Source organism: Tiliqua scincoides, chromosome 5, assembly GCF_035046505.1.
Source record: "Tiliqua scincoides isolate rTilSci1 chromosome 5, rTilSci1.hap2, whole genome shotgun sequence".
Classification (NCBI taxonomy): Eukaryota; Metazoa; Chordata; class Lepidosauria; order Squamata; family Scincidae; genus Tiliqua; species Tiliqua scincoides.
In genome coordinates, this window is record NC_089825.1 from 139665018 (window position 1) to 139675783 (window position 10766).

The 10766-nt window shown below is 45.0% G+C and overlaps 1 protein-coding gene across 1 annotated transcript; it reads left to right on the top strand.

The window, feature by feature from the left end:
• The first annotated feature begins 9124 nt into the window (after positions 1-9124).
• On the top strand, positions 9125-10069 carry LOC136653901 (olfactory receptor 4N2-like). The gene has a single exon (XM_066630773.1). It carries the CDS (start codon positions 9125-9127, stop codon positions 10067-10069), a length of 945 nt encoding a protein of 314 aa, XP_066486870.1.
• The last annotated feature ends 697 nt before the right edge of the window (positions 10070-10766 follow it).

Genomic DNA, 10766 nt, shown 5'->3' on the forward strand with positions numbered 1-10766 from the left:
ACCCCAGTGTGCACCGGGCAAAGCACAACGCTGTGACACTTGTAAATTATTAGCAAAATCTGCACGCTGCCTGGCAAGACATAAAGAACTGGCAGCTGAGAACAAGATAATTTTAGCACCACAATCTATGTGTGACACCTGTGAGGCATATCTCCCTAGAAAGCACAGATGCACAGTAAAGTGCTGCAAGCAATGCCAAGAACCGCTTGGCCCTATAAAGAGTCACCAGTGCTTCATGCCCCCTCTTAAGGAAGTTGAGGTATCAGAACGGTATATCTTTTATGATTTTGAATGCTCTCAAGACACAGGTACCCATGTAGTCAACTACACTTTTGCAATGGGTATGGAGGAAAAAGATACCTGGGAGTTCAAAGGGGAGGGGTGCATTTCTGCCTTTGTTAAAAAGTTTATTGACAAAAAGTTCAAGAACTATACCTTTTTGGCCCATAACGCCAAAGGTTATGATTCTTATTTTGTAGTTCGGGAACTACTGGCTGAAAAAATGGACATAGATCTCATTGTGCAGGGGGGCAAGCTGATGTGTGTGGCCGTAAAATGACTGGGCATAAGGTTTATAGATAGTTTAAACTTTCTTCCCATGAAGCTGTCAAAACTCCCACAGGCTATGGGGTTTGAGGGGTGTAAAGGATTTTTCCCACATTTTTTTAACACGGCTGAAAACAGCACTTATGTGGGATCTTTTCCTGATAAAAAATATTATGGGCCTGAAAATATGATGCCAGGTGAGAAGAAGGATTTTCTCTCCTGGTATGAGGAGAACAAAAATAACACTTTTGATCTCCAGCGAGAGCTTGCGCACTATTGCCAGCAGGATGTAAAAATATTGAGGAAGGCCTGCCTCTTGTACAGGGAGGAAATCCTAACTATGACTAAAGGAGAGGGTAAGAATGAGGGCATAGATCCTTTCCAGTTGTTGACACTTGCTAGTGTTTGTATGGCCATGTTTAGATACATGTTCCTAAAAAAAGAAACTATTGCTCTTCTCCCCTGGGACAATTACCACAGACAGACAAAGAGATTTTCCACTCCGGCCATACAGTGGCTTCAGTATCTTGAACATAAAGAAGGAATTGAGATCAGGCATGCTCTAAAAGGAGGTGAACACCAGGTGGGGAGTTATTTTCTGGATGGGTTTGCAGTTGTCCAGGGCAGGCCAACTGCCTTTGAATTTAACGGCTGTTTTTTTATGGGTGTCCTAATTGTTACAATGAGAATGCTAGAATCACCATGACTGGTACAAGCTTTCGTGACCTCCATTACAAAATCCAATTTAAAGCAGCCGATCTCAAAAACAAGGGGTTTGATGTCAGGACCATTTGGGAGCACGAGTGGCACCAGATGTGTCAAACAGATGCTGAGCTTAGGGGGTTTCTAAGTGAAAAAAAATTCCCACAGGCTTTAAAACCCCGGGATGCGCTTTTTGGGGGCAGAACCAATGCCATAACTTTGTATTATAAGCCTACAGATGGTGAAGAGATCTGTTATTATGATTTCACAAGTTTATACCCCTTTGTCAATAAGACTAAACTTTATCCAATTGGGCATCCAGAAATCATATTTAATAATTTTGGACCTCTCTCTGACTACTTTGGTCTTGTGAAAACTAGAGTGCTCCCTCCAAGAGGTCTCATTTTCCCAGTATTACCAGTGAGGGTGGGGGAGAAACTCATGTTTCCTCTGTGCCGCACATGCGCAGAGGCTAGGCAGCAGGAAACGTGCCACCACACAGATGACGAAAGAGCCCTAGAAGGCACATGGTGCAGTGGAGTTAATGAAGGCTATAGAAAAGGGGTACACAGTTTTGGAAATTTTAGAAATATGGCATTTTGAAAACAAATCTGAGGATCTGTTTTCAGATTACATTAAAATGCACTTGCGCCAGAAACAGGAGGCTTCAGGGTATCCAGGGTGGTGTACAGATGTGGAGAAACAAAACAAATATATTAATGATTACTATGAGAGAGAAGGGATTCAATTACGCCCGGATCATATCACTGTGAACCCAGCAAAGCGTCAAATAGCAAAACTGTTTCTAAACTCTTTGTGGGGGAAGTTTGCACAGCGTTCAAACCTTCTGAATACCACCATTGTGAGGGACCCTACGGAGCTCATGGGTTATGCCTTTTCTCAAGACTATGAAGTCTCAGGCTTTGAAATTATTGATGATGAAACTGTGAGTGTATCGTGGCGCCATGCTAAGGAGCGTTTTACACTGTCTGGGAAAACTAATGTTTTGATAGGGGCTTTTACAACTGCATATGCCCGGCTGGAGCTTTATAACCTGTTAGACAGGTTACAGGAGAGGTGTCTGTACCATGACACAGACTCTGTGATATTTGTACACCGCCCAGGGGCGTGGTGCCCTCCCTTAGGCGACTATTTAGGGGATCTGACAAGCGAGATTCCGCCACATGAGCGTATCACAGAGTTTGTTTCATCTGGACTGAAGACATATGCTTATTCTTTATATCCTTCTCAAAAACTGTCTATGAAGGTTAAAGGAATAACACTGACATCGGCTAATTCAGAGCATGTAAATTTTCATAGCCTGAAACAGATGGTTCTGGACTACGGGTCAAATCCTAAAGAAATTGTTGTACAGCAAATGGGTATTTTGAGAAATAAAAAGCAGTGGAATATTGAAACAGGGCCCCTAAAGAAAACACTAAAGGTAGTATATGACAAGAGGGTTCTGGTAAAAGATTTCAAAACCCTGCCTTATGGCTTTTAAGATGGATGTGCGCTGGAGGCACCCGTTTTCAGCCATTCTAGCTGGGCCTAGCCACTGCGGGAAAACATACTTTATAAAAAATATGCTGGATAATGCTGATACTGTGTTTTCTGTTATGGCTGAAAATATTATTTGGTGCTACAGCTGCTGGCAACCTGTGTACAAAGAACTCCTGTGTAAATACCCCCATATTCGCTTCATGGAGGGTCTTCCTGAATCCTTCAGTGATGACCAGTTGCTCCCCCCAAATAAAGTGAACTTTGTCATATTGGATGATCTAATGACCTCTGCTTCTAACAGCGCGGAAATTGGCAACGTCTTTACAAAATATGTACATCTCCGTAATCTAAGTGTTTTTCTCATCACACAGAATATATTCTGCCAGGGGAAAACCAGTCGCACGACCACCCTAAATGCAAAATATATGGTACTGTTCAAAAACCCCAGGGATAAACTACAGGTTGTAACGCTGGCCCGCCAGATGTACCCAGGAAACAGTAAGTTTTTCATGGAGAGTTTCCAGGATGCAACCACCAAGCCTTATGGTTATCTATTGGTGGATTTGTGCGCAACCACCCCGGAAGCTTACAGACTAAGAACGGGGTTGTTTCCCCCTGATTGGCCTGTTGTATATATTATGAAAAAAACCACAACCCATAACAAAAGGAGGTGACTTAAGCACCTGGCTTCTCACTTGTAACTGCCCGCCAGCCCACAACATGTCTAACTGCATTAAGAGAAATCTGCCCCTTTTAAAACTGCTGATCAAGGCTTCCCCGCGCCAGAGACACTTCATTCTGTCTCATGCTTCATGTGACTTAATTTCTGCCATCTCAGAAATAGCGCTCAATACTTTAAAAGGCAACGTACCTCTATCTGCCCGGCAGATATCAGTGTTGAGAAAAAAACGTGCGTTTATCAAAAGACTGAGCAATAAAAGGCTGTCTTTGAAAAGAAAGAAGCAGCTTGTTAAGCAGTCGGGCGGTTTTCTTGGCCCCTTACTAAGTTTTGCTATTCCACTAATAACTGGCCTTTTAACTAGCCAGTAATGGAGTATGCTGAAAAAATGTACCTTGTGCCTAGCCACCAGCTAGAGCAACTCAAGGCACCTACTCCACGAGAGGAAAACATCAGGGCTGCAGCCATGTATTCCTTAGATGGTGAAATGCAAGGTGTTCTTCAGAGGTGGGATTTGTCCCAGGACGAGAAAGCTAAACAATATACTGCACTGCTTCAAAAATACCTGGTCCATGTCAAACAGGCTGACGCTGAAAAGGAAAAACTCAGTTTGTTTTTACCATCAGCCCCTGAGCCCGGTGCTGTTGCTGCAGAATCCCCTGCAACTCACGCAGGTATCTTTCATGAGGTCTTGGACAGCCTGCCTGCCCGATTTAAGAATAAAGTGCGGCTGCTGTTAAACAAAATGAAGCAGAATCAAAGTATTTCATCCTGGGATGAAAAAGGTGCTTTTGTTTACAGAGGGGAACCTGCTCCTGGTTCCAATATGCAGTACTTGGTGAAGGGGATCACCCAGTTTCATGCTCTGCCTGCCCGGCACATCCCTAAAGGATGGGATTTATTTCTCCAGGCCATGGCTGAACTTAATGTTCCATCCACAGTTGTTGGGAATCCCACCATCAAGGACATTTTGGAACACATGAAAAATCCAGGCCCTGTTACAGAGTTGCCACAGGTGCCCACCCCATCCAGGAGATCTTCTAGAAAGCAAAGACAATCTAACACCCTTAATTGGCTCAGCTTATGAATAAAATAAGCTTTTAACTCCACCCCCACTGCCTTTGCCTTGTTATTAACAAACAAACAAATAAACCAGGCACATAAATTTCATTTTTAAGCCGGGGGGGGGCACTTTATTGAGAAACACGGCCATGAAAATCATTACAGGAGACACATGTCTGGGCATGTTGAAAAACACAGGGAGCAGATCGGTGCATGTTCCTCTCCTTTTTAACAAATTGCACCACCATCTGGTCATTCCTTGGTAAATCATCAGAATACAGTTCTTGAATCTGTTTAAAACTCCGGCCCCTACAGCGCTGGTCCAGAAAAAACACACAGTGGTACCCACAGGTCACAGCGTCTGGGGCCTGTAGTTGCCTTGTTTGAAATGTCGTTACAGAGGCGTTTTTTCTTAAAAATGTCATGATGGCTCTGGGGAGGCGGGGATGGTCTGGGGGGTGTCCATAGGAGTCAAAAAATTCACCGTGGTTGTCTTCTGTCAGGTATATCGCGAGCCAGTGTTCTCCAGGCAGGTTGTGTGGATGTGTGTTGACCACTAGCCCCAGTGGTCTCTGCAGAAGTTTCTTTTTAGGCAACTGGTCAGAAGGAAATACACCTTTGAACATCTTCCTGGTATAGGAGTTTGTATCCATCAGGCGTGTTAACTGCAGCGTGTCCATCTTTACATATAATTAAACAAAACACTCCTCCTGTGGTTAATTTCAATAATATTGTCAAAAGATGCAGTATGGCGGGTACATTCAAGTTCCAACACAGTTCTCTCAACATTGTGTCTATATCAGACTGTCTCCAGTTGACACACTCATGTGCTAGCTGCCCAGGGGCATTCACCTGGCAGCCTTGACACAGCTCATGTAAGTAGTTCTGTAAGCACAATTTCAGCACGCTGTGAACAACTGCTCTGGCTATTCCACGTGTTGCACTTGAGAAGTTTCTTGGTAGGACATTATCCGCTTCTGTCAATTGCAGTCCTAACAGATGTCTCAGTGTAACGAAAGATTCTTGTTTTTCTAAAAGATCCTGCAAAATATTTTTAGCCAAATATTAAATTTTCTTTAAAATATAACCAAACCCCCCCCCACACCCCACCCCCAGAAGGTCACCTACCAAATACTGTCTGTTCTCAGGTAAGCTGGGGCCCTCTTTCTCCACAGGTGGTTCCTTAAAATAATTTAAAATTGATTAGACCCCTCTTTCAGAACTATTCACACATCCTAAAACATTTTTTTTTTTTGTTCACAACTCCAGAAGAATCTTACCTGTGCATTCTTGGCTTTCAAAGATTCCACAGCGTCATGCTGTCCAACATTGTTCTTGTTTTTATCACACCTGCATGGGACAGATGGGTAACAGCGGCTTTCTTCATTTAAGGCAAGCTTGTACATAAGGTGTAGAGAGGGTTTTTCATAATCGTCTGAGCTGGTACTGTGATAACGCTTCCTCTGCTTTTTTCGCAGTGGGGCTGCTGCATGGTTGCTTGGCTCTGTAGGCCTCTTGGGTGTCTCTAGGGAAGAGACCGGTGCATTTTCCACAGTGGCTGTGACTGTGGCTGTCGCATTCTCACTCAGTTGTTCGCCGTGATTCAAATATGCAGCCCAGTCTATTGTTGCAACACCTTGCTCTGGCTCCAGATTATAAAAATTGATTGTCGTCCCTAAACACTCTGGCAAGTCAAGTTCCATGGGTCTCTCCATTTTATTTATTTATTTATTTTTGCTTGTTTGTTGTGGTAAGTCTCTACTGGTTGCAAAAGAAAGAGGGTTTTTCCCCTCTCCCTGGCGGTTTAAATTTCCCCCCTTGTCCAGACATGCCCTGGCATATCCTCGGGACCACCCTCCACACCACGCAGCGGTCCTGTGGTCCCTAAAACCCCCTCCTATTGGTCCGGGGTCCCGAGGGGAGTTCCTACAGGGGTCACATGGCACCCCATTTCCGGGGGGCGGCGCAGAAAATGGCGCCCTTCGGGCGCCACCCTCCCCCCTGGTCCTGCTGTTCTGAAACCTCCACCACGTGGTCAGGGGTCTCGTGAGGAGTTCCTAGAGGGGTCACATGCCCACCCTCCACCCCTTCCGGGGCGTGGTTTCCGCTGACGTATTTCTGCATCCGGTCACGTGCTTCCGGGGGTGGGGAGGGGGGAGGGGTTTCTGCATCCGGTCACGTGGTTCCGGTATTTTGACAGAAGGTGGGTCCCTTATACTACTTATGAATGGTAAGCAACCCTTGAAAATCATCCATTTTTCTATGTCTTTCACTTTCTTCTCATCAATCCCAGTTACGATTGTGCTCTAAGGGCACAATCTTAACCAACTTTCCAGCACTGACCTAGCCACAATGCAGCCCCCAAATCAGGTAACAAATATGCCTTTACTTTCAGGAGGCCTGCTTGACCTTCTCCCCTCTGAAGGATGTAGTGCATGCCCCATTGGCACAGCTATGTCAGTGCTGGAAAGTCGGTTAGGATTGCACTTTAAATCTCTTGTGCTCTCTCCTCCACAACACTGACTCCTTCAACAATTCACCTCTCAGGAAAGCATGGAGCATGCAACAATAATGCACTGGGCATGTAACAAAAATATTCCGGAAAGCACGTTTGCAACTCCTTGTGAGCAGACTAGGCCAGCGCAAGGACACACATCAGTCTCCTTGTGCTCGATCCCCCACGGGGCAAGGGTAAGTTTGCCCCAGCTAGGCTGGCCAGCATAGGGGGCTGAGGAGGGTGGCAGGAGGTTAGAAAGGGGCATTTTGGGGAAAGGGAAAAGCAGGCTGGTGGGCAGACCTGGACCTGGAGAGGGGTGGAACTAGCCTGGGTGACCTAAGCTGTATTCTAACACACACACCCGGCCAGGGCCTCTCCAACCAGCATGGAAGCACAGTGTCAGCCCATGCGGGCCTCTGTACTGACTATACAACAAGAACGCAATCAAAAATCATTTATTTAAAAAATTTATACTCCACCTTTCTGGAATCTCAAGGCAGCTTACATAATGCGAAACAATAAAACAGCAGTATTCCTTGGAATATTAATCTATTGCAGTGTTTCTCAAACTGTGGGTCGGGACCCACTAGGTGGGTCGCGAGCCAATTTCAGGTGGGTCCCCATTCAATTAAATAGTTTATTTTTAATATATTAGACTTGATGCTCCCATGGTATGTGACTGCATTTGGGGAAATGTTACAGACCTGTACTTTGAACAGGCTACCAGTATATGCTTTTAACAATGATAGTCAATGAAACTTACTTCAGGGTAAGTGTGGGTAGGATTACAGCCTAGGATTCTTAAAATTTTCCTGCTTGATGATGTCACGCCCGGTCATGATATCACTTCTGGTGGGTCCTGGACAGATTCTCATTCTAAATCGTGGGTCCTGGTGCTAAATATGTGAGAACCACTGCTCTGTTGTGATATTCAAATGGTTGCTCTGCCCGTGGACTCTGTAGCCTATTTCAACAATGAACACCCTTTGTGCAGGCACACTGATATGTGTGTTTAAATTCATTTGGACTAGTTGAGAATTACCTTTTAAGCCTCTTTTTAGCCACCTTGATTGGGTTCTTTATATCATTGAAAGGCAGCACACAAATCCTCAAAGTAAACCCCAGCCTTTGAGCGATTGTAGCAAAATACCAAGAGGGCCCTTCAACTTTTATTCTCTAACTTCTTCCAACTTCTTATCCGCTTTGCTGATTCCTTCTTTTTTCCAGTCTGAGGAGAACAGAGAGCCTTGATAGCCCTATCCTATCCACACTTTCCTGGGAGTTAGCTCCATTGACTCTAATGGGACTTACTTCTGAGTAGACATGCATAGGATTGGGCTGCCAGGCTGCAATCCTAGACGTGCAATCCTAAACTTACCTGGATCCTAAACTTACCTGGAAGTAAACTCCATTGGGAAGAATGGGACTTACTTCCAAGTAAACATGCCTGGAGTTATGTTGCAACTGCCCTCCTAGGCACCCTTTCATTGGGGTATGTTTCACTAAACATAGTGAGCCTTGCTTCCAGTATCAACTTGCTCTGTGGAGGAAGAGGGAGGGGGGAGAGTGAGAGAGAGAGAGTGAGATCCAAGGAAGGAGCAAAAGCAGAGGAGGTAGTCAGAGAGGAGCTGTAAGGAAAAGGGACACTGAAGAACGTAAGTGCCCCTGGGTTGCCACTTTTGTTGCTGCTTCCAAGCATTCTGCTAGCACTTCAGCTAAGTACTTCTGGTCACCAGCAGAGATGGGTCTTGCCTAATGGGACAGACTTTCTACGTAGATTTCAGTGCAATGTCACAGATATGTATACACTTTCAGGTATGTACAGGGTATACCCCTACAAGGCACATTTGATTTTTAAAAACATTTATAATGACATTTTTAAAATAGGTAGAACTTTTTATAATGGAATTTTGAAGTCTTCACTGAAACAACTTTAAAAAAAATTAGTATATAAAAACAAGAATAAAATTAATTAACAAATCCTGAGTAATAGTGTGAGTGGGTGGTTTAAAGGTAGCAGAAGAAGTGAACAATCACACTCCTCTACACACTCCATAGAGCACAGAGCTCTATTGAATGTTCTTCTTATTTACACTGTTCTGTCCCCATGTTTTGTAGAAGATGGCAGCAGCAAGATGGAGAATGGAAACCAATCCATTGTGAAAGAGTTTGTGTTGTTGGGTCTCTCTCAGGCAAGAGAGACCCAGCTCTTCCTATTTGTTCTCTACCTTGTCTTCTACTCACTGATCCTGCCAGGAAACATCCTCATCATCGTGACCATCCAAAGCGACCCCCGAATGAGCTCCCCCATGTACTTCTTCTTAGCCAATCTAGCCTTCCTGGACATCTGCTACTGCTCCGTCACCCCACCCAAGATGCTTGCTGATTTCTTCTCCAGTCACAAAACAATCTCCTACAAAGGCTGTATAGTCCAGATCTTCTTCCTTCACTTGCTGGGGGGATCTGAGGTCATCCTTATCATTGCTATGGCCATTGACCGCTATGTAGCCATTTATCACCCATTGCGCTATGCCAGTCTTATCACCAGAGCAGTCTGTTGGACTCTGGTCTTGGCCTCTTGGGGTGTAGGCTTCGTGCACTCTATTATCCAGATCATCTTTATTGTCCCACTCCCTTTCTGTGGACCCAACGAGTTGGACAATTTCTTCTGTGACATCACCCAGATTGTCAAGTTGGCTTGCAATGACACTTATGCTCTGGAATTCTTCATGTTCTTCAACAGTGGCCTGTCCAACATGATGTGTTTCATCCTCCTGCTCATCTCCTATGGAGCCCTGCTGGTCAAGGTGAAGATGGGCTCCTCTGAAGGGAAGAGAAAAGCTGCTTCCACTTGCATCACCCACATCATCATCATCTTCATCATGTTTGGTCCTGCCATCTATATCTATTGCCACCCCTTCTTGGACTTTCCTTTTGACAAGGTGGTGGCTATTTTCCACACAACAGTCTTCCCTCTGATGAACCCCATGATCTACACACTGAGGAACAAGGAGATCAAACAAGCCACAAGGAGGTTGTTGGGCAAACACAGACCTCTTGCTTGGCCAAGCCTGGTATAAACTCTGCCATTCTGAGCCCATGCCTAAACAACAGAACAGTTCTTTCTGCCTATCAAACCAAATTTGATACCAGTGGTCTAGCTTGAAAACAAATCATTCAAGTTAAGTTTGGGCGTGACAGCTACAGTGTGGACCTGGCAGAATCGCACAAAACTGCCTTACCCAGTCTACACCTTCAACAGGAAGCTTTCTACATCCTGTTAATGTTCTCCTGTGTCCCCCTTGCATGCAGGGTGCCTGCCTGCTTGTTGGCTATAAGGTTCAGTTTTATAATACCCTGTAAAAGCAAGATACATTCATTCTTAGCACTATTGGTAAGAATAAAAGTGAATTGGTGCCGGGGGGGGGGGGATGCAAGGTCATGGAGAACCGTGGATCACTGGATCCACAGATACCGGATCTGGGGATATCATGGATGTCTGTACACACTTAGGGCCCAATTCTATCCAATTTTCCAGTGCCAGTGCAGCCATGCCAATGGGGCATGCCCTGCATCCTGTGTTGAGGAGGCAGGCACAGAGGCCTTGTCAAGATATGGGGACTTTTTTCCCTTATCCTAAGGCTGCATTGCAGCTGCACTGGTGCTGGAAAGTTGGATAGGATTGGTCCCTTACGTGGCAGTAGGTCCCAATGGACTCAGTGGAACTTCCTTCTGATTAGACATGTCTAAGATTGCACTGTCAGCCCAACGTGACTT

What these genes read in the sequence shown, in the direction of transcription:
- LOC136653901 (XM_066630773.1), top strand. Translation starts at nt 9,125, where the DNA reads ATGGAGAATGGAAACCAATCCATTGTGAAAGAGTTTGTGTTGTTGGGT.